We start from the raw sequence: 23,131 nt of genomic DNA, 5'->3' as shown, positions 1-23,131 counted from the left end.
CACCATCTGCCAAGTCAGAAAGCTAGCTGACTTTGACTTTTCCCTCTCTTTCAGCCCCAGAAGTTACCAGCCTCCCAGTTCTGTCAACTGTACCTCCTAAAAAATCATTCACATCCCTCTGCATCCCTCCATCTTCAACGTGCAACCCTGGTCTAAGCCAGTACCTCCCACCTTGACTATTATATAACCATCTTCTTTTTGGTTTCTGCCTCCAGCCCAATTCATTTTCTCTGCCTGCAGCCAAGGCAATCTTTCAAAAACCATCTGCTATCCACCATGGCCCTGACTAAAAGTCCTGTGATGGTTTTCCTTTGTCTTCTAGATGAAGTCCAAATTCCTTAGTACGGTCTAAAGATGGGGACTTATTCTAAAAGACATGGGGAGCCACTGAAGGCTCTTTGACGAGCAAACTGGCACCATCAGAGTGATGCTCTAAAATATTAATCTGGAATGTATAATCTCATCCTAATCATAAGAAGACACCAGACAAAGCCAAGTGAGGGACATTCTACAAAACAACTAAGGAACAATACTCCTTAGAACTGTCAAGATTATAAAAAACAAGGAAAGGGACTTCCCTGGTGACGCGGTGGTTAAGACTCTGGGCTCCCAATGCACAGGGCATGGGTTCGATCCCTGGTCAGGGAACTAGATCCCACACGCATGCCACAACTAAGGAGCTCGCCTGACTCAACTAAGACCCGGCGCAACCAAATAAATAAATAAATATTTTAAAAAAAAAGACATGGAAAGGCTGAGGAGACATTAAAACAATCAAATGTAATGTGAGATTCTGGAAAAGAAAATAGACATTTACAGGAAAACTAGTGAAATCTGAATAAAGTCTATAGTTAACAGGATTGTACCAATCCTAACTTCTTAGTTTTTGTTTTTTGGTTTTTTGCAGTACGCGGGCCTCTCACTGTTGTGGCCTCTCCCATTGCAGAGCACAGGCTCCGGGTGCGCAGGCTCAGCGGCCATGGCTCACGGGCCCAGACACTCCACAGCATGTGGGATCTTCCTGGACCAGGGCATGAACCCGTGTCCCCTGCATCAGCAGGTGGACTCTCAACCACTGCGCCACCAGGGAAGCCCCTAACTTCTTAGTTTTGATAATTATACTATGGTTATGAAGTGTCCACCACTTACCCGCAGAGTGTCCCCTTCAAGAAACTCTGGTAGAGAAAGCAAAAAAGGGAGGCAGAAGACCAGACCCGTCGGGAAAGAGGGGTCCCTAAACCAGGCAGACACTAGAGCCCAGAGAGTAGGAGCAGCGCCCTGCCTGGCTTGCAGAGAAGCTAAGCTCCCACAGCAGCTTAGAACAAGGACAAGAGCCTGGTCTTTCCAATTCCAGAGCCCTGGCTCTGCCACTGATACCTCCTCCTTTGTCATTCTGTGCTTCCTCGTCTATAAAATGAGGCTGCAAGTGCCCACCTCACAGGGCTGTTACATGAGATGTCACATGCAAAGCAGCTCTGCACGTGGAAAACTCTCGATAAATGATGGGAGATGGCAGTATGACAAGGACCACGCTGCTGCTGCCAGGGGATAAACCCCTTGGGGTGGAAACATGACTCAGGCAGAGCAGGAGGCAGTCCCAGCAGGCAGTGTGGCCTGGGTCCACTGTGGCCTGTGGTGTCTAGCACCACACCAGAGGGGTTTTCAAGTATTCCGTGCCCCCAGGAGGAGTCTTCGGGAGCTTTAGGCCAGAGGAAATGCCTGCAAACACTCTAACGTTTTTTGAAGCTGTGTGACTTCCCCATAATTATTTTTGTAACCCCCTGTGTTTTCCCCTATGCAACAGCAATGAAAGCCTTAACACAAAAGGTTAGTTTTTAACAAAACGTGCTTGCTTTTAAGGCAGCGAGGGGGGTTTCTGGGGAGACTGTGCCCCTTCCCATCCGCAGGAAGGGGGTGCTCAGAGGTTGGGGAGCCTGGGGCTGGGGAAAGGAAGAACATGGGGGAGGAGACTGGCTTGAGATGAAGAAGAACCCCTGGGCTTGCCAAGACACGTGGGCCGTGCTTCCCGCGCCAGACACCACCCCCCCAAATGTACTGGTGACACTTAGCTTGGGGAGGACAACACGCCCAGGGTTGTGCAGGCCCCACTAAAGAACCCACAGTGTTGCTCACAAAGTATTAGCCTCACAAGAGAAAGGCCTGTCTTGTTTGCTGCTGTAACCCTCATGCCTAGGATACTGACGGGTCTGGCACAGAGCAGATTCTCAGTAAATATTTGTGGAATGAATGATTGACTGGAAAAGAGGTAACATAGGCCACCTCCTACTCTTTGAGGCTTCTGTGGGATGGGAGGGTTCCTGCATGGTGTCTGATGCCAGGATCCCTCCATTCCTCAGTCTTCAACCCTTGAAAAGGGAAGGGAAAGAGCATTTTGCTGAGCACACATACTCCACAGCACACACTCCATGATGCAAAGTGCAAAGTGCCTGCCATTCACTATCATTCCACAGTCACAGCAACCCCATAAAGCTGATTCAACTATTCGTGTGTAAACGATGAGGAAACAGAATTAGCAAGGTTAACTGACTTGCTCAATTCAGACTAGGAGGTGACAGAGATGGCCCTCAGTCCCCAGTCAGTCTACATACAGGCCCGGTGCCAGGCTGCCCCTGCTCAAAGCAACTCTCACTCCCTATCAGCCCTCAGTTCCCTCCCCAGGCTCAGTCTCCCCGGCCCCAATGACCAGGTTCTTCAGTCGAGGGCCACCCGTGTGTCTGAGCCTCTGACCCTGGGTTTCTCAGTGAGCCCATGGGAACGGAGCAGACAGGGAGGGGAGGCCTGACTCACCATGCGGAACTGGGCCTGGGCCTGCTGCAGCAGGCTCTCCTGCTCAGACTGGGAGATGCTGACGAAGATGCCGACCTCTGGGTTGAACTGCAGGATGCTGCCTTGAAGGCGGGCAACGAAGTGCCCAAAGCTGCGGATGCAGCAGATGCGCACGACCGTCTGTGAGGAGACATGGGAGGCGGCCCGGCTGAGTAGGGCCCTCCAGGCCTGCTGGCCCCCGCTCCTCCCCTCCGCTGTCCCTGCCAGCCCAGCCAACTCAGCAATACGGGTTCCCTCGTAAGGCCTGTGGTCTATGGGGTGGAAAAGAGGAGTGCCGAGGCCCAGGGCCTCTAGCTAATGGAAAAGGAGTGGGCAAGTAGGGCGAGGAGACTCCCAGGAGGACTGGAGAAGCAGGACTCAGGGCTGAGAAGAAAGAGACAAGGGCACGGGCTGGGAGTGACGAGACCTGGGTGCTTATGCCATCTTTCTCTGGGTCTCAGATTCTAACATGTAAAATGAAAGGACAAACTAGATCACCAGTTCCAACTTATGTTTTTGGTCAGTAAAACCCTTCTTTCCCCATCAAACAAAAATCTTATTTAGAATGCTAAAATATAAAACAGCCTACCTATCAAGCCAAGCTGGAGAAGGAGGAACCAACGCGGGGGTGGGGGTGGTGTGTGTGTGTGTGTGTGTTGGGGACGAGGGCTGGGACGCCTGTCCACTTGGCTTCCCTTTGTGCCCCAAGACGGCCCATGTGGTGACACAGATTCAAGGGTGAAAGTCACTGGACTAAATGGGTAGCACATTCCCTTCCAGCTCCAACTTTCTGACTGTTTGCTGGTCAGCTTAGAGGAGACTGGGCTCAGAAGAGAAAAGAGGCCAACAGAGATTTCAAAGCCCTAATAATTTACTTGTTTTGTCCTCTCCAAAAGGTGGAGAAAGGGGAAGGAGGCTTGTTCTACAAAGGGAGACACTACCAACAGCAAACCTGTGGAAGGACATCCTGCCAAGAAGGAAAGGAAGTCCAAATGGTTCACCGAGTGAAAAAGGACTCACAGCTGCAGCTCCAGGGACATGCTCCCTATCTGGATGGAAGGGGTGCCTGCCCGCCCCCTCCAGCCCTGAGCCCCTGCTTTGTTACTGAGTCTGATGAACAACAGAGCTTGTGGCATGAGAAATGATACCCTCACCTCCTCTGAGGTGCTGAGCAAGAGCCGATCCGTGTCAAAGTTAAAGCGTCTGTGGGCAGCCCGGAGGGGAGGCAGGTTGCGAAGTGCCATGTCCTCTGGGAGCAGCAAGCTAGACGGGAGGTCAGGCAGCTCACAACCTTCAAGAAGATCCTGGACCTCAGGACACAGGACCAGGCCTGGGGAGAAAGAGGACACATGAGACCACCTGCCCTATGGGAGCCCCCAGTCAGAGGGACACAGTTCTTCCTCAGAGGTTGTGAGACAGGACACACTCCTCGGACACGAAGTGGGGAGAGATGGGGGGGAGGAAAGGAGAGATGGGTACACAGGGCCGTCAGGCAGAGCTTTAGGAGACCAGAGCTGGGAGGGTTAGAGGACCGCTCAGACTGGGACGGCCCCCTGACAGAGGGACAATTACACTAGGATGGATGTGAGAGGAGGAGCTCTGGAAGAAGGAATGGATTGCCCTTGGGTGAGTCCAGAGGTAGAAGAAGGTGATTTCCAGCTGGAAGGTGGCAGGAGGGGATGAACCAGACAGATGGGCTCTGATGGTCAAGGTCAATGCTCAGTGAGGAAGGCATCGGTGCCACACCAGTGACTGGGGCTGGCTCACAGGCTCCCCTCACTCTGCTCTCGCCACTCCACTGCCTTCCCCAGGGAGCACACTCCCTGGTGGACCAGGCCACCTGCCCACAGTGGGGCAGTGTTGGGGCAGGAAACCAGAGAGGCCCAGACCACAATGACTGCTGTGTGTTAGGGAGGCTAGGCAGTGAATCCCATTAACCTCCTTACCCTAAGGGCCAGGTTACCAGGAAGGGGGAGGCGGGCTTTGTGGGGCCAGTGAGGGAGAGGGAGGACAGTGCCAGGGACTCACTCACCAGACTCTTGGAGTTCGCCAGCAGCTGGCAACAGATTAAGCAACACAGACAGGCGGTTCCACAGACTTTGAGAGCTCTTGAGAGAGAGAGAAGAGGAAGCCTTCAGCTGGGGCAGTGCTGGAGGCTGGCAGTGAACAAGAAAAGCACTATATCTGGGGGGCCTGGGACTATGGTCACAGGCCTAGAAGCGTTTGAGAGAAAAATTAACAAAAGAGGCCAAGGGAGGCTCACGGAGGACTTGGAAAACAGGGAGGAATGAAGAAGGGGACCATGAAGCCTCACTGAACTTCATCAACCGCTGAAGGCTTGAAACCACAGGAGAAACTCTCTGGATCTTGGTAGTGGAAAAAGCTAGAGCACTGGAGGAAGCTTCTCCCTGTCTAGCACAAACTTTTCCTTTCAGCCCTCCACGTGCCCACACTGGGCCACCTCTCTGGGGATATGACCTGCACCCCCATCTTCACCACACCGCCCTCGATGACTAACAATGACTAACTAGCTGTCATCAGGCACAAGCACATGCCCAAGGTTGTGCCTGGCCCTGACCTAAACTCCCTCATCTAGGGAAGAGGGCGACCTGCAGGGAAAAGGGTCTTCCACAGCAGGCAGGTATGCTACTGGAATAAAGCAACACTGAAGAAAAGCCTCAGGGCACCGGAGGCTCAAGATTAAGACTCTGAACCTGAGAAAGGAAGGAAAAGGTCACAATCACGCCAGCCAGTCTCCATGGCAGCCCGCCTCTGACACCACTCGCTCCAGCTATAGGACTCTCTTTAAGCCGTTTCCCTGCTCACAACACCTGCACGTTGTCTGAATATCCTGTCACTTCCCAGTCTCATCTCTCTTGTCACTACTCAGTGCTCTCTCCTTTCTCTGGACTCTGGTGTTTACCTATCAAGGTTAGCCCTTGAACACATACTGTCATAGACATTACTCATAATGGCAGGCATTATGCCTGGCACTGGGGACACAAAGCAGAATAAGCAGTGCTCTCATTTTCCCAGTCCACAAAATTTGTACCCCAGCCCAGGCCACAGACTCTTTGAGGACAAAGGTCATGCCTAATCCTTGACCCGTAAAAAGCATAAGGAGCCAGCACAGAGCAGGTGCTTGACAATAACTTTTGTCTTGACCAGCCCACCTGAGGGGATTCCCACACCCCATCCTGGCTGGCGCCCTCCCCTAACACCTTGGGACCTGACAGAGAGCAGTGGGAGTGGAGTGACACACCTGCGCACACACAATGATGAGGTCGGGGTTAGTCCGTAGCCAGTCCAGGAAGACTTTCACAGCAGGAAGCAGGCCTTCGGCCATCAGGACTTGCAGCTTCTCCTGGATGCTGCGCTCATTCCGACAGGAGCGCCCACTAGACTCACTTCCCTCCGACTCAGAGCCCTCTTCAGAGGCTGGGGGTGGGTGACAGAGAACCAGGATGAGCGACTAGTAGGCACACGGCAACAGGCTTCAGCTCTGTGGGGGGAGCATGCCCCAACCTGCTTGGACTCTTCTGAAGAATTCTGATGTGAGAAGAGAGGAACCAGGCTCCTGCCTAACTTTTCTAGGCCCACTAACTGGTTGCTTTTAAGCCAAGAGCCTAGTGCCTTTTAAAATACGAGCTAAGGGGCTTCCCTGGTGGTGCAGTGGTTAAGAATCTGCCTGCCAATGCAGGGGACATGGGTTCGATCCCTCGTCCGGGAAGATCCACATGCCGCGGAGCAACAAAGCCCATGCGCCACAACTACTGAGCCTGCACTCTAGAGCCCACGTGCCCCAACTACTGAAGCCCGCGTGCCCTAGAGCCCGTGCTCTGCAGCAAGAGAAGCCACTGCAATAAGAAGCTCACGCAAAACAACGAAAGAGTAGCCCCTGCTCACTGCAACTAGAGAAAGCCCATGCACAGCAACGAAGACCCAATGCAGCCAAAAATAAATAAATAAATAAATAAATAAATAAAAATACGAGCTAATTTGTGAGGTCTACAGCTACTCACTCAACTGATATTTATGATGTGCCTATACTGTGCAAAAGGCAGGGCTGACAGTCAGAAGTGAGCTACAGGTGGGGAGAAAAGGGGTACAGAATTAAAAGAACTACTTCCAACTCCTAGCTCTTCAAGTCTGCAGGTTAGAACACTAAGTAGTTCACACTCCAACTCTGAGCATCAGCTTCCTCATTTCTTTTATTCATTCTAAGTCCCAACCATGTGCCAAGCACTGTGTTAGGTAATGAGGATACAGCGACAGACAAAACATGGCCTGCCCTGCCCTCAAGAGGCTCATGGTATTGCAGGGCACGGACAGACAAGTCAACGGACAATGTCACTTGAGTGGGAAAAGGCTGGAAGTTGCCAAGGTGCAGAGTCTACAGGAGCCCACAAGAAGCCTACCCTTGGAGGAATCCCAGACCAACTGACTTTCAAGCTAAAATCTAGAGTGAGAATTAGCCAAGCAATAGGCTCGGGGCAAGGGAGGAAAAGTATGTTCCAGACCAAAGAAGCACTGTGCACAGAAGCTTGGAGGTAAAGAACAGAATTTAGAATAGGGATGATAACCCTTCCACCACGAGACTGCAGTGAAAATTAGATAAGACCCCCAAAAAATCCAACCTAGTGCTTGGCATAGAGTAGATGCCGCAAATGCTCACTGCTGCTGCTGAGCAGGTGCTCCCTTTGCACCTCAGGGGAAGACCCTCAGGAAAACAGTCTCATTCTAATCCACCTGCCCTGGTGGGTGCTGGTTTTTCTAGCTTCCAGGAGCCCTGGTAGGACCTGGGATGGCACGGGAGGGAGTTACAGCTGCAGTGCTGTGTAGGGAGAAAAGCCCCAAACCCACGGGGCAAAGGAGGAGAACAAGACCATGAAATCAGCTGGGAGCTGAGAATAAGGAAGTGAGTAGCAGAGGGGATTCCCAGGAAAAAACTCCAGGCCACACTATAGGCAGCAGCCAAAAGCCAGGCAGTGAGGGTGGGGATGAGAGGTACACAAACAGAGAAAAAAGTGGTCTCTCTCAGATGAATGCCGATGGTATGGAGGTGAGGACCAGAGCAAGATGATGAAGAGAGGCCCAAGTACCTGGCTCTGAGGGCTTGTCCACATCCCCATTGACACAGGGCCTGCGGCTGGCCAAGGTGGGAGCTTCGGTGGTGGGCTGGAGGAGCAGGTTGCTGAAGGTGGGAGCCAGTCGGAAGCAGCGTTTAGTCTGGAACATCTGGGTGGACATGGCTTGTAGATTGCTGGCAATGCTGGCCTCACTGGGGCCCAGTGGGCCGTTGAGGGATTCAGGAGCCTCTGACCTGGCCCGGGGTGGCTCCAGGGCTGGGGACCGTGTCCCTTCCTCGTCCTCCATATCTTCCAGGTCTGATCGGGACTCTTGGCTGTTCATTTCTGAATCTGTCTCGGCATCAAAGGCCGTTCCCCCACCTTCAAGGCTCTTGTCGGAGCCACTGTCTGAGCCCTCACTGGCCCGGGCTGAGTCATGGCTCGAGTCTGAGTCAAAGCCTTCACTCAGGTCACTGTCATCACCAGCTTTGGGTGGGTGGCGCCGGCGGCGGAGGCAAGAGAGGCGGGAGAACTTCCGGCTCTTTCTGACCTCGCCATCTTGAGATACTGCAGGAGGAGGCTCAGGACCCGGCTCCTCCGCCTTCTCCAAGGGTTCCTTGGACTCTGGTTCATCTGTGGAAAGAGGATGGTCAGGTGGAGCCTAGGGACAAACCGGAACGAGGACACTGGCAGGTGCTCTTTGACAGCACCTCCCCTGCCACGATCCCCACACCCCATGCTAACCTTTCCACAGTCACAACCTCCCCCGTGCCTGCACCTGTGCCATCACTCTGGAATGCCGGGACGGGATTCTCGCCCTCTTCCAGCTCAGCTTGCAGCCGTATGTTGACATGATTGACAAGGTGGGAGAAGAGGGCCAGGGTGAAGGCAATGGCTGCACTGTACTGCTTGGATCCTAAAACCAGGAAAGCCAGCATTAGGGGCCCAGGGCCCTGAAGAGGACTAGGCTCCACTAATTTCAACCTCATCTCACCTGTTCTCAACCCTTCCAAGGATCCAACTACCTCTGAAAACTTCCTCTAGGGTAAAAAAAAACTTCTCAGGTCTCTTCACTCTCATCCTGTAATGTGGAATGTGCCAGCTCATCCTGCCTCCTCATGTAAGCTCATAGATGCTCTTGTCCCATCTCATCCTCCCTGGCTTTGATGCCTTCACGCAAGCGTCTCCCCATATGCCCCAAGCATCTTTGCACCCAGCCCTGCCTCTCCCTCCCTTCCATCCAACTTTGCTCTACATACACCTCCGGCAGAAAGGTTTCCAGAACTGCCTAACTGCCCCCACCCCCAGCAAGTCTGAATTCCATCTGGATCATCAGCTAAGCATCTCAACCACTGTGTCTGCCTGGGTCCTGGCCAACGGTACGCGTGTTTGTGGGTGCAGGAGGGCGGAGGGGGTGGGAATACGCTGTTGCCTTTGTTCATTCACTAGGAGCTTCTTTAGGGCAGGGTTCCTTGCCCCTATCTCCCACAGCCAGGCAGCGACACAGGTAGTGAAGGGACTGCTTGTGGAAGCAAGTTTGTGGATAAGGAGCTGCAGAAAAGGGTAGTGAGGATCCCAGAAGCCAGTCGGGGAGAAATGAGGGACAGAGGGAGAGTTACCTGCTCTCTTCAAGCTGTGCACACCCATAAGGCAGATGATGACCATTTGAAAGATGAGAAGGTCCGGGAGGAAAGCATATCCACTCTCATACTCCTCCTCATCCTCACTGGCCAGGCTGAGGTTGGGTGAGGAGGGCAGGTAGAAGAGACAGAGGTTGAAGTCCTCCAGGACTGACTGGCAAAGTGATGTCAGCTCTGAGTCCACAGAGCTATGGAAGGGCAGGATAACAGGGGAGGTCAGTGATGGGGGCTGGGGCAGGCAAAAAGAGTTGGGAATACAGGATTCAGAGAGAAGACCGCAGGATCCTTAGGGGAAACTTCAGAAAGAGGAGCAGGGGGAATCAGTGCTTGCTAGTCTCCAAAGCAGACAGAATAACACGGGAAGGGCAGACACGCAGTGGAAGGGATGTGGGTAGGCTTCCCATTAGGCCACTCCTTCAACATCTAGTAAGCACCCACTGTGCCAGAGGGTAAGCCACCCAGAGAACGGGCACAGAACCTAGGGTGAGACAGTGAGGGATGCCAAGAAAGGACTAACCAGCTAAAGAATTTCCAATCGAAAGGCAGAATTCACCAGCCCACTCCCTCCTCTTCAAGTCCCCTGCCAGAAAGAAGCCATCGTGGATGGGGCTCACAGGACACAGTTCTTGCTCACTCTCTTCCACTCACCTGCTTTTGGGCTGCAGGAGGCTTTGCAGATACATAAAGTTCACCAGCAACCTCTTGATGTCTTTACATCTGAAATGAGAGGAGCCCAAGGTAAATGGTGAACAGCTCCAGAGTCCCTATGGTCCTACTGCACCAACTGCAGGAAGACCCCCTCTTCCCACAGGCCCCACTCACCGCTTCTTGCTGGGAGAGAGCTTCCGAGTCTCACACTTCTTTAGCTGGTGGTACATTTTGGCTGCCTTGTCATACAGCCGCTTGAGGTTCCCATAGGCCCCCTCAAAGGACACTTCCGACTGGATGCTGAAGGAGACAGAGGTGAGCTACTGAGTCTTGGCAGAGGCAGAGGTGGAGGGGGGAAATGTCAGTCTTCCAGGGATTTAGGGAGCACTGTTTCTAGTCAATACAGGCTGCCCCCAGCCTCCCCTTCCATGTATGTACTGAGGGTGAAAGCTATCTTTCCTAATAAAATACACACATACAACTTCCAGATTAATCAGAGTAATGATGATGTCCCCATCTCCTCTGTATCTAGAAATGGGACAATTAATCTCACTGAATGTTACAAACTTAGCTTAGTTACCATCCCTGAAATACACTATCCTTCATCTTTCTTAAAGCACAGAGCACTTAATAGGTAGCATTTAACAAGCATTTACTATGTGCAAGGATATTTACATACACTACTTCAGTTGATCCTCATGATATTCATTCAAATGCAAATATGTACTGAGCACCCAACTCTGTGTCAGGCAGGCACTGTACCTTACTATTATCCACATTTACAGATAAGGAAGTAAAGCCTGAGAGATCAAGTATAATGCAAAGGTCACCTAACGGACTTCCCTGGTGGCGCAGTGGTTAAGAATCCGCCTGCCAATGCAGGGGACATGGGTTCAAGCCCTGGTCTGGGAAGATCCCACATGCCGCGGAGCAACTAAGCCCGTGCGCTACAACTACTGGGCCTGCGCTCTAGAGCCCACAAGCCGCAACTACTGAAGCCCAGGTGCCTAAAGCCCGTGTTCCCCAACAAGAAAAGCCACCACAATAAGAAGCCCGTGCACCGCAACAACGAGTAGCCCCTGCTCTCCACAACTAGAAAAAAGCCCATGCGGGGCAACGAAGACCCAAGATTGCGGCAATCAATCAATCAATCAATAAAACAAAGGTCACATAGCTAAAACACAGTAGAGCTGAGTCTCCAACCCAAGTCTGTCTTACCACAAAGCCTATGACCTTAACAGCATGCTATACTTTTTTAAAAAATGTCGTTTTTTGAAACGTCTTTTAATATCAAAAAGCAGTGATAGAAAAGAAGAAATACACATCAGTGGTGAATTAAATATAGCTACAAATTTTTTGATACTCCTTCCACTGAGAAGTGGGTTCTGTGTCACCTCCCCTTAAATCTTGGCAGGGGGTGAGGGTGGGAGACAATGACTATGCAACTGCTTTGACCAAGAGAATACTGCAGAAGTGACTCCACCAGTTTCCAGGCCCAGGCCTTAAGAGATTGGCAGACTCTACTTCCAAGTTTCTTGGGTCATTATTTGCTATTGGAGCCCTGAGCCACTATGTAAGAAGTCCAATCTGCCCTGAGGAAGATACCACATGGAGAGGCCCTAAGACTACATGGAGAGGGAGAGGGGTTCAGATGAACCAACCCTCCAGAGACACATCAGACCCCCAAATCAGCCAAATAGCACTGACTAACCCTAGACAATGCCAACAGGGGGAGAACTGCCAAACTGAGCCCTAGCCAAATGCCTAACCCACAAACCATGAGATATTATTGTTTAAGCATAGTAGAGGAGGACCTTATTTGGCACCTCCCAAACCTGGATGTGCTTGGCTCTCTTTGAAAGTGATTCACCCTAAATCATGATTATGAATGTGATGAGGGATCCAGGACAAGTAAGAGGGGCATTCCCTGGAAGGCACGCAAGGAATGGGAAAGATGCAACGGGAGGTTATAAGCCTGGTAATCATATTCAAGAATGAATACACAAATAACAAAGGCTGGACAGGGTGTGGAGAAAAGGGAACCCTCCTACACTATCGGTGGAAATGTAAATTGGTGCAGCCGCTATGGAAAACAATATGGAGGTTCCTCAAAAAACTAAAAATAGAGTTGCCATATGATCCAGCAATCCCACTCCTAGGCATATATCCAGACAAAACTATAATTCAAAAAGATACATGCACCCCTATGTTCACAGTAGCACTATTTATAATAGCCAAGACATGGAAACAACCTAAATGTCCATTTACAGATGAATGGATAAAGATGTGATACATATATATATATACAATGGAATATCACTCAGCCATAAAAAAGAATGAAATAATGCTGTCTGTAGCAACATGGATGGAACTAGAGATTATCATACTAAGTGAAGTAAGTCAGACAGAGAAAGACAAATACCATGATATCACCTATATGTGGAATCCAAAATATGACACAAATGTGCTTATCTACGAAACAGAAACAGTCTCACAGACATAGAAAACAGACTTGTGGTTGCCAACGGAGAAGTGGGGGTGGAGGAGAGATGGAGTGGGAGTTTGGGGTTAGCAGGTGCAAACTATTATATATATATAGAATGGATAAACAACAAGGTCCTACTGTATAGCACAGGGAACTATATTCAGTATCCTGTGATAAACCATAATGGAAAAGAATATAAAGGAGAATGTATATATATGTATAACTGAATCACTTGGCTGAACAGCAGAAATTAACACAACACTGTAAATCAACGATATTTCAATTAAAAAAAAAATGAATACAGTGGATGGGAGGACAGTCTGTAGTGATCTAGTAAAGAAACAGGGTAAATATTTGTTGACACAGGAAAACAGGTTTCCTTGACCAGGAAGGCAGAATTAGGTTATTTTACTTTACACCTTAGTAGCTGAGCATTTAAGCTATGAAGACCACCCTTTTTCCCTTTAGGCTTTGAAGCCCAATTCACTATATAACTTCTTCTGAGATAGATCTGGCTTCTCGAGTAGACTTTGGCCCTGATTATATGGCAACAGTGAGTTTCCTGGCAGTTTATGTCTCACTAAAACTTAACCAATGGCATTCTCATTTACCTATCAGTCTCATGTGCATTTGGTTATGGTGACTTAGTAACCTAAGCCTAATCAACTTTGGGTGCCCTGAAAAAATTGTTTTTCCATTCTAAGAGCTAAGTGTGAGAGCCAGGGAAGCAGTGATCCACCCTGTTAAACTTGTCCCCGCATGCTGTCATCTTTGTCACCTCAAGACACTGAAGCTCTACAGTTCTGAAGTTCTTGTCAGAGGCTACTTTGGTAACATTTTATCAACTATATCAAATTTCTTTCTTTCTTCAGGAAGGCAGCAATCCTGTTATTTTTCATGACAGCAGACAGCTACTTCAGCTGCCCAAGTATCTACAAGTCCAGGTGGCTGTGTGAAAAGCAGCAGGGCTGTGTCAGGATGCCCCTGAGAGAAGGGACCCCCTCAATCTTAGCATTCTCCTATCTATCTCACCCAGGAGCTAGAGAAGGGAGAAAGGGAAGAGAGAAAACAAAGCAGGAATTGTGCGGACATGAAAGTAGGGCTGGGGAAAGAGCTGGCAAATACTTACCAGCGCAGGTAGCAGTACATGGCTTCCACATTATAGTACTTGCTGCCGGCAAGGGTGCCCAGCTGGTTGAAGGGCATTCCTGGAGAGAAAGAGAAGTCACACAGTCTGTAGCCATAATACTCACCGAAAGCTGCAAGGCCCAACCCACGTTAAGCATCAGAGAACTCACGGGGAGAACAGTGGGTCTGCAGGTGACACTGGTGTCTCAGGTGATCAGCAGCTTAATCGTGCTCCTCCAGGGCGTTATCTATTCTAGACTCACTTCCTATCAGTCTAAGCCCACCTGGACCACCAGGGATTGCAGCACTGACGGCTGCCATGCCTTCAGCAGCAGCTGTGCCTCTTCCAATGCTGACTGAACTCCATGGAGCCCTCCCTCTCCTCTATCCCAGCTCAGTCTCTCACCTCTGAGTTCTCCTTCCTACATGCTAATCCCCATCTTTCCCTGTAATGGAGCCTTATCCCTTCCCTCACTGTGCCTCCGTGGGGGCAGCTGAAGTACGGTCTTCTCTTTCTACAGAAACCTCAGGGACAGGGAAGCCATCTTGTCTCTCCCTCTCCTTCTGCCTCCTTCCTTCTTAGTTCAAGACTTTCCCATTTCTCTTCTCCTTCCACCATCTTCTGAGTGTGTGTTACAAGGGGCAGAATGCAGAACCAAGGTGAAGTATGAAAGAATTGAGAGTGGGTGGGAAGGACCGAGGGGGAAGTGAGTATGGCCTGCCTGCCATCTCAACATTGTCTTCCTCTTGGAAAATGCTGCTGGGTTGGGAGGCCCCAGTGGGGGGCGGTCCACTTACCAATCTGGGGAGCCACTGACAGGGCTTGGTAGTAAAATCTCTCAGCTAGCAGCTCAGTGTCTACGCCAGCTAATTCATTCTGATATCGTGCTGCAGGAGGGAGAGAAGGAAAAGAAACACAATGATTCCGTGTTTCAGAAAAACCTCCCCTCATCTGGGAGTCTACTCTGGAGAACTGTAATAAGAGCCCGGGAGGAAGATACCTGAGCTAGAAGGCAGGCTGCTTGGGTCTCTGGCACAGTCTTAAGTCTGCATGACTATGGGCAAATTGTTCAACTCTCTCTTCCTTGCTGGTAGGTCCAAAATGTAAAGAATATTTAGTGTTTGTAAAGTAAAGAGGCTCTTCTTGATTATCTCTTCCCAATGAAGGGGCTGCAGCATATATAAATGCTTGAAAAGACTTCTGATATTTGGTTCTGGAATTCAACTGCTCAGTTCTAGAGAGAAGACATTACTAATGACACTTGGTCAATCTACTGTGAAACAGCTGATTCTCTCTGTGGCCCCTGCCTATAAAGGGTCCAGGAGTGGGATGGGGGCAGGAAGACGAGCCTCAGATCAATAAAGGATAATGCATCTGAGAGCCACACACCGGCAGCCTAATGACAGAACCTTTGTCTATCAGGACTCGAGACGGAGGCCATAAAGCAAGAGAGTACTTTTCCATTCTGAGAAACATATTTCAAGCAGGTAAGTCCTCCCTGAGGTCTAACTGCAATTCCTCTAGGAATCCATGAAGAGAAAACCCCAAAGGAGAAAGACATCAAATTAAAATCTTCCTAACCCACCACTGAAACCAGGTTATCACCCTAACTTTCTTAAAAAGCAAAGACATTTTCCTTCTTTGTGTATTCACCATCCTTTTTGACTCATGCACGAACAGTTGAAAAGAAGGAAACACTGTAAACAGACTGGAGGGGAAAAGTTATCAGAGGCCACATTGCGCCTCCTGCTCTCCAATCACGTAAAGGGTGGTACCAACAAGAGCAGTTGGATCCTGTCCTGTAGCCCAAAACAGAGAAAAATGAAAGGTTCGGATTCTTACACAAATCCCCCAGGTACACTAGACATCGGTGGCATGCCATCTGTGCCCAATCCATCTCCTTCCCTGAGGCAGACACTGGCTTCTTGCATCCTGAGAAAGAGAGAGAAAGAGAGAGAGAGAGAGAAAGAGAGAGAGATGCTTATAAGCCCACTCCTCTGTCCCTACCTAGGGGAAACACCTTTCCTAGGTGGAGAAAGGAGATAAAGAATCCAGGGCTAGTTTTAGAACACGGCCTTATGGGGCAGAGAAGTCACCCATCCAGGACACAGACAGAGACACAGGCTCACAGGCAGACAGAGGTAGGCACACAGAAACTCATAGGCAGGAGTCATTCACAGGACAGAAAGGAACTAGAACAGATGGGCTATAGTCCTCAACGTAGGACAGCTCCCTGGGGGAAGGTCATGTGAAAGGTCATCATAGGAAGGCTTCTAGAAAGTAGAGGTGAGGCTCAAGTGTCAGTACAGTTGTGGGTGCCTTGGGTAGCAGCTCCCCACCTAAAGGTAAAAGGTTTGGATAAAGATGGGAAACTTGCCCAGGAAGAATGGCATTTGAATGAGGCCAAGGTAAATGTTCCTGGCTTCTGCCTGGTGGGAGGTCCACAGAGAAGGCAGCCTATGGAGAGTCTATCCATGAGGGAAATGAGGTCATCTTGCCTGACCTGAGGACTGGTGATGGCCAGAGCCATCACCCATGCATATTGCATGGGCTCTCTCTTCTCCCTTCACCCAGGCAGCCTTGTAACTTCAGAGAGCTTCAGCTACTTGGCAGGCAGTTTTCCCATGTGCCAGGTACTGTTCTAAGTGTATTAAAATATCAACTTAAGTAATCCTCAAAGCAACCACATGAGGTAGTTACTCTTGTTACTTCCATTTTACAGTTAAAGAAATCAAAGTTGCACAGCAGGTAAGTGACAGAGCCAGGATTCAACTGGCAGTATGGCTACAGAAACCATCCTCCTATCCATTCCACTTTGCAGTCACCCTCTTGGGTGTGTAGCTCCCATTCTGAGCAGCCCTTCCTAATATTTTTTATAGAGACATCGCTGAGTTGGCTGAATGAGAAGTATCAATAAGGAGAAAAACTAAAATGGTTTGGGGAACTGACCCTTTGAAATAAGGGTTCTTAATCTTTGTTTAAGCTATGGACCCCTCTGGCAATCTGGTATAACACCTACAAATGTTGCCTTGGATTGACATTGTTTTGTTTTGTTTTATTTTTGGCTGCGCCACGCATCTTGCAGGATTTTAGTTCCCCAACCAGGGACTGAACCCGGGGTCCCAGCAGTGAGAGTGCCAAGTCCTAACCACTGGACTGCCAGGGAACTCCCCATCGTTTTGTTTTTAAATGTTTTTAAATGTACAAAGTACAGTGCTCGCTTCCGACCAGAGAATGCTGCCACATAGGGGTGCAGACACAACCTCCATCTCTGACCCAGAATGTCTTTGTCCTGGTGAGGGAAGGGGCATGGGGCTGGGGGGGGAGGGTAGGGGGTATAAAGAGCAAGGGGAGTTGGAGGAAGAGGGAAGGAGCTCTAAAGGATAGCTGAACTGAAGAGAAAACCACCATAGCTGCCAGTACCTCAGAAGGCCAAAAAGAGATTTGCACTATCTTGAAAGAATGTCCATGATTTCCCCAACATTTCTAAAAACTTTAATACTTCCATCAAATACTAGGAAAGAATCTCTAAAGTTAAAAGAAATGCCAGCCAAATTCAACTGGAAGAAAAAAAAATGCTATTAATAACATCTTGTAGTGTCAGACCTGCTCTAGATCATTCCATTCCCTCCCCGACTCCCCACTGGTCTACAATCCCAGACTGAAGAGGTCTCTCTCTCTCTTTCTTTAAGATCTTTACCCCAAGTCATACGCTTGTTTGGATAAATCCAAATTTCATGAAGCATTTGTAGGTCTTCTAGAATCCTCTCTGCCTGGCTGGGTCACAAGGTACATGGATCCTGAGGGATAAGAAGGCCAGAAGTAGAAGTATATGAACTTGCTCCTTGAGCCCACCTTTCAGGTTTCACTGACCTATGAGGGGGTCGGTGACATGGGTCCAGTCGATGCAACACTGCAGTTCTAGCTGGTAGTGGGACTGGATATAAAGAAGGAGATGCTGGTAGAAGCCAATACCAGCGACCAGGTGTGTCCTGTAAGCACATTCCAAGGTGCTCCGGCTGTGGATATGCTGGAGATTGGGAAAGGGAAGGGTCTAGTTAAGCAACAAGATCAGAGTTCTGCTCCCCCATCCCTAATCATAGTCATCTCCCTGAAGAAATAAACTTATCTTCTTGGCTCTGGAACTTTATCCACATCTCCTCTCACTCACAAGTTACCCCTATACTCTTAGACCTACTTCTCTGGTCTCCCCATCTGGGATCAGGCTCCCCTCCTTCCCTGATCCTAATTCCATATGACTCCCTCCCTTTCTGCGATCTCTTCCTTGGTTTCCCTATCTACAACCATACTCTGGCCTACTTGCCTAGCTATCCTTTTCTTCCTTAGCTTCCCCTCTTTAGACAAACATCTTCCCAAGATCTTGACCTCCCCTTACCTTTTTGTTAGTCTTGATAAGCTGGATAACTTCGTAGTACACCTTTCTCCACAGCAGCTCCTCAGCCTTCCTCCCATAGTCCACCGGGTGCAGGAACATAAGCTTGACGCAGAGCTCACGCAGCCTGGGATGGTGTAGAGGAGAGCATGAGAGGGACTGCCCATCCCTTGGTGAGGGACACAAGAACTGAGGACAAGAAGGCATTTGCCAACACCCCGACTGACAAATCTCTGTACCTCCCAATAGACATCCAGGGTCAGTCAGTAGGACCCAAGACAACAGCAGTCCTGGAAGGCAGTGGGAGCCCCAAAAGACAGAGGCAGGAGCAATAAGAATTTTAATAATCTTCATTTCTCTTCCTGCACCTTTCTCTCCTTTTTACTCTGCCTCTGTATCTCCTCTTTCCTTCCTTCATTATGCAGTATGGCCAACTCCTCCAACTCAAACACCATTCTAATGGTGCTAGATGTAGAAGCTGCAGAGAGTGAGGGATCCCCTCTCCCTCTTAGGAAGGCCAGAGACGTCATACCCCATTATTGTACCATGAGGTCAGGAGATAAAAGGGAACATGTGTCTATATGTGACAGGGCTTCAGGTGGAAAGGAATAAAGAAACTGTTAAGAATGTGTAGTTTATAGTCTCAGCTTACTTGTTCCTCAGGCTAATGTTCTCTGGTTTGAACACTTCTTGATAAGCAGTTTTGTTGCAAAGGATGAGGTCAAGTCGATGCACAGCCTCCACCACAGCCCTGCAGGGAAATATAAGCAAACAGCCTCTGAGCCATGTGTACAGTCCACCTATGATCCTGGAACACTCATCCTAGAGGAAAAGCTAAAGAATTTGGGGTGGGGAAACCAAATGGCTGCAGATTGAGCTCCGTACAAAACAAGATGAACACAGTCTCCATCCTGATACAGCAGTCCCCTCAGGAGACATCTGGCAATGCTGAAGACATTTTTGATTGTCACTACCTGGGGGAGGGGAAGAAGAGGCATTGCTATTGGCATTTACTGTGTGCTGCTAGACACCCCACAATACATGGGACAGTCTACCACCTTAACTATCCTGCCCCAACTGTCAACAGTGCCAAGGTAGAGAAACTCTGTGATATGGGAAGGTAGACTCTCTCAATGGAAAGAGCATAGGCTGTGATGCCAGGCAAAACATCTAGGGTTTGAACCTGGCTGTGTCTTACTAACTCTATAACTCTGTGCAAAATTACCTACCTCTTTAAGCCTTAGTTACCACATCCATAAAAGTGGAAATAATAGCAGTTACCTCAAAGGGCTGTTGTGAGGATTAAATGAAATAATATATATACAGCAGGCATTCAACAAATATTGGTGGAATGAATAAATTATTATCATGCAAAGGCTTATTATCTCTGACATAAAGGAAAGGCATTCCTAATATAAAATTCTGCTTTGGAATAATGGGGTAAGAGAAAGGGGGAGGGTGTCCCTAAACTGCTTAGTTATAAGGTCTCCTGGATCCTGCTGAAGGAACTGTTTCTTTAATATAAAGTGTAGGCTCTGGAACCAGACAGCCTGGGTTCAAATCCTAGCTCTACTTCTTATCAGCTATGTGGTCCTGGGTAAAAAATCTAACTTCTGGGACTTCCCTGGTGGTCCAGTGGTAAAGAATCTGCCGTCCAATGCAGGGGACATGGGTTTGATCCCTGGTCGGGGAACTAAGATCCCACATGCTGCGGGGCAACTAAGCCTGTGTGCCTCAACTAGAGAGCCCACGTGCTGCAAACTACAGAGCCCATGTGCCCTGGAGCTCGCACACCACAACTAGAGAGAGAAAACCCACAAGCCACAACTAGAGAGAAGCCCGCACGCCACAATGAAAGATGCCGCCTGCCTCAACGAAGATCCCGTGTGCCGCAGCTAAGACCCAATGCAGCCAAAAAAAAAAAAAAAAAAAAAACCCTTAAAAAAAATCTAACTTCCTTATGTGTCAGTTCTCTCATCTATAAAATGGGATTAATATCATCACTTACTTTGTGAGGGTTAAATTAGCTAATATATAAAGCACTTGTAACAGTGCCTTGTACACAGTAAGTACTCAAAAAATATTAGTCTTCATCCTGAGGAAGATATTCCAGACCCTAAGAGAAAAGTTCAAGGAAACTCTACAATGGATGGCCAAGAGGTGCCTGGGTAAGTATCATCTCTGGAAGGGTAAAACCCAGAGGACAGACAGCAGCTGTGAGAACAGGTGAATCAGGCACAGCTCTGGACACAAAACCACCAAAAAATAGGGAGTGATGATTCCTAAAACAGTCCAAAATTGTTTCAGAATACTGAAACATGCTCTTGGGCTGGGGAAAGTGGGCCACAGCAGGCTAGCATCTTGTGGTGGCTCAGGTGGTACACCACTAAAAGCTGTCCTGTACAGGGCGAAGTGACCGCCAAGACCCAGCTGAGTGGGTGGGATGGTAATCAAGGTCTTCTCATAGGCAATCTTAAGAGCCCAGCATTTCTGCAAACACCTCCTGGGCTGCCTAGAGATGGAAGCCAAGCCCTTTCAGCCATCCTGGCCCTCAATGCCAAGGGCAGCACCAGGCAGCCATCAGTGATATACCAGCTTAGTCCCCAGGAAAGGGCTTTTACCTTCAGTGCCATGCACGGATGTAAAGAGGCTGTGTGTGTATGTATTTTTATGGACAGGCCCCGGAGCTTTCCTTAGATTCTCAATTCAAAAAGGTTAGTAACCACTACTCAAGGAAGTTCTAATTGCAAACTCTTAAACCTGAGAGGTCTCTGCACTTTCTTCTACATTTCCCACCAGACCCTAAGCTCCTCCACTAAATTGTAATCTCCTTTAGAACAAAAACTACAAAAACCAGTCTTGTGCCTCATTCACTATTGTAATCCTAGGCCTAGCACAGTGTTAAAAAAGGAAAATGTTTTTTTAAAAAACAGTTAAAATTGGCCTAATTAACTGGTGCTTGTGTCCCTTCCAGCATCGCTTTTCCAGCTGCCTTTTCTGAGGGGCTTAAAACATTTCAGAATTTCATTTCTGTAAACAGACTGTGGGAATTTCCCAAATTTACTGAAGGTCGGATGACAGTTACATAGTCTAAAAACATATTTACCTTGGGCCAAGAAATCAGACCCTCCTCCCCCAGTTCTTCCCACCAATCAACATTGCTATAATAAATAATAAAAAGAGATCCGCTGCCTCAAATTTCCATCCTGCCCAAAGCCAACAACACACAATTACCAGCAGAGATACCCACATGCACACATGTAAGCCACACATGCAAACATATCAGCTTAAGTCAGTCAGTTCTGTGAGGGTAGTGGCTTGAGAAAAAAACAAGATTTGTGAATGATTAGAAGGATGACCAGAGCCATTTCCAAAAGCTGGAGACAAGTAAGGAATCTTGCAAGCACTGCCCACGCTCTGTCTGACAGGCAGCACTGACACCCGATCGGCAGCATGACAAGGCACACGTGCCATCCCAGCCAACTGCTCACCCACCTGGAGACTGCTTGGGGCAACCCACAGTGAGAGCCCAGGGGCTGATAGATTGGATCACTTTTCTATTTTTGGATCAGCCTATACTCCCCTCTGCCTTCTGGCTTAGGAAGCCAGAACAGGCATGATGCCTACTCAAGGGAGGAAAAGACAACATGTTCTTGACTCTTTCACTGTCAAGATGAGGCCCATGGCTCTGAAGCTTGTCTTCTCATGCAAACACCTCTGGTTCTATAGAGCCTGAGCCGAATGAAAACCCCAAACCCTACTCCCTATTAGAAAGCAGAAAACTCCATTTGGTCTCTATGCTTCAACCTATTTTGATCCAGTTCAAAAGCCCATGTTTCAGTTGCCCCACACAAAAAATCCTCGACTCGGGGCAGGAGGAGCTCACTCAGGATGGGAAGAGCTCATACTGGCCTGTTCCCAACAGAGGGCTGAAAGGCTGAAGATGTTGAGGAGTGTGAGTGGCACTGTGGAAATCAGAAACCAGGAATGGAAGTTGCCTGGCAAGAGACTGTAGTCATGAGGCTGGAAGGAAGGCAGAACTCAGGAGTCCCCAGGTGCCCTGAAATGGGCTCCTATGACCTAAGAACATTCTGGACTCAAAGTCCTTCACCGCCCTTCCAGTCCAACACAAATAGTCTTCCAGCCTCTTTCTTTTCATTCCGATTCCCAAAACTTAGAGCCATAAGGGACCTCAAAGCCGATCAAATCCCAATCTCTCCTTTTAACGATGAGAAAACTGAGGCCCAAGGTTAAACTGTGAGAGAATGGCAAAGCAAGGAGCTGAAACTGGCTCTCTTGATTTCAGTCCAGGGCTCTTCCCTGTAAGTCCTTACAGGGTTCTAAGCACCATTCCCTTCCGGGTTTTTCTCCTATCTGTGACCCCACCCTCACCTTCCCAACCCCTGCAGTCCCCAATTCCCACCTTCTTACCCCAAATCCGCAAAGCTCGGTGCCCGCCCCAAGCTCACTGCGGGAGGTATCCCTCCACGTGCTTCCCTCCCAACCTCCCACCCACCCAATTCCTTCTTCTTTCGGCTCAATCCCGCGTTACGGGACCCCGCCCCCTCTGCTCCCTCCAAAATTGCACCCCCCTCCCTCGCCCGCACCCCAGCCCGGCACCAGAGCCCGCCCGCCCGGGAGGCCCCGCCCCTCGCTGTCCCCCCACTTCCCTTGGCGGCTGCACTCACGCCCCGGCCCCTCTCACCGGTAAAGCCGCTTAGTGTGGAGGACCTTTGCTTCGGGCTCGCTGCTCTCCCCTGTGGGGGGGCCTTGGCTCATGGTGCCCGGGCCCGGGGGCGGATCCCCGTCACAGACCCCCGCCACCTACCGCTACCGCCACCACTGCCGTCTCCGGCCGTAGCCGCAGCCGCCACCGCCGCCGGCCCTGCTCGGCCGCCATAGCTGCGAGGCGGCTGCCCGAGACAGCTCCTCCTCCGCCTG

The 23,131-nt window shown here is 49.6% G+C and overlaps 1 protein-coding gene across 1 annotated transcript in view; it reads right to left on the bottom strand.

Moving 5' to 3' along the window:
• The window catches only part of SMG5 (SMG5 nonsense mediated mRNA decay factor), a 27,898-nt gene extending 4,767 nt beyond the window's left edge, over positions 1–23,131 (bottom strand). The window contains exons 1-16 of the mRNA XM_081225147.1: positions 22,896–23,131; positions 18,843–18,941; positions 18,194–18,317; positions 17,671–17,827; positions 15,640–15,729; positions 14,595–14,684; positions 13,798–13,876; positions 10,358–10,483; positions 10,184–10,252; positions 9,515–9,723; positions 8,674–8,811; positions 7,929–8,528; positions 6,089–6,264; positions 4,859–4,934; positions 3,981–4,156; positions 2,809–2,967 (exon numbers count right to left, since the gene is read on the bottom strand). Coding sequence (XP_081081273.1) covers positions 2,809–2,967; positions 3,981–4,156; positions 4,859–4,934; positions 6,089–6,264; positions 7,929–8,528; positions 8,674–8,811; positions 9,515–9,723; positions 10,184–10,252; positions 10,358–10,483; positions 13,798–13,876; positions 14,595–14,684; positions 15,640–15,729; positions 17,671–17,827; positions 18,194–18,317; positions 18,843–18,941; positions 22,896–22,969 — 2,442 coding nt within the window. The 5' untranslated portion in view covers positions 22,970–23,131. The remainder of the gene's footprint in view (positions 1–2,808; positions 2,968–3,980; positions 4,157–4,858; positions 4,935–6,088; positions 6,265–7,928; positions 8,529–8,673; positions 8,812–9,514; positions 9,724–10,183; positions 10,253–10,357; positions 10,484–13,797; positions 13,877–14,594; positions 14,685–15,639; positions 15,730–17,670; positions 17,828–18,193; positions 18,318–18,842; positions 18,942–22,895) is intronic.

This window comes from Mesoplodon bidens (assembly GCF_964165515.1).
Source record: "Mesoplodon bidens genome assembly, chromosome: 2".
Classification (NCBI taxonomy): domain Eukaryota; kingdom Metazoa; phylum Chordata; class Mammalia; order Artiodactyla; family Ziphiidae; genus Mesoplodon; species Mesoplodon bidens.
The sequence above is the reverse complement of the archived record's forward strand: the minus strand, read 5'-3'. Positions and strand labels throughout refer to the sequence as shown.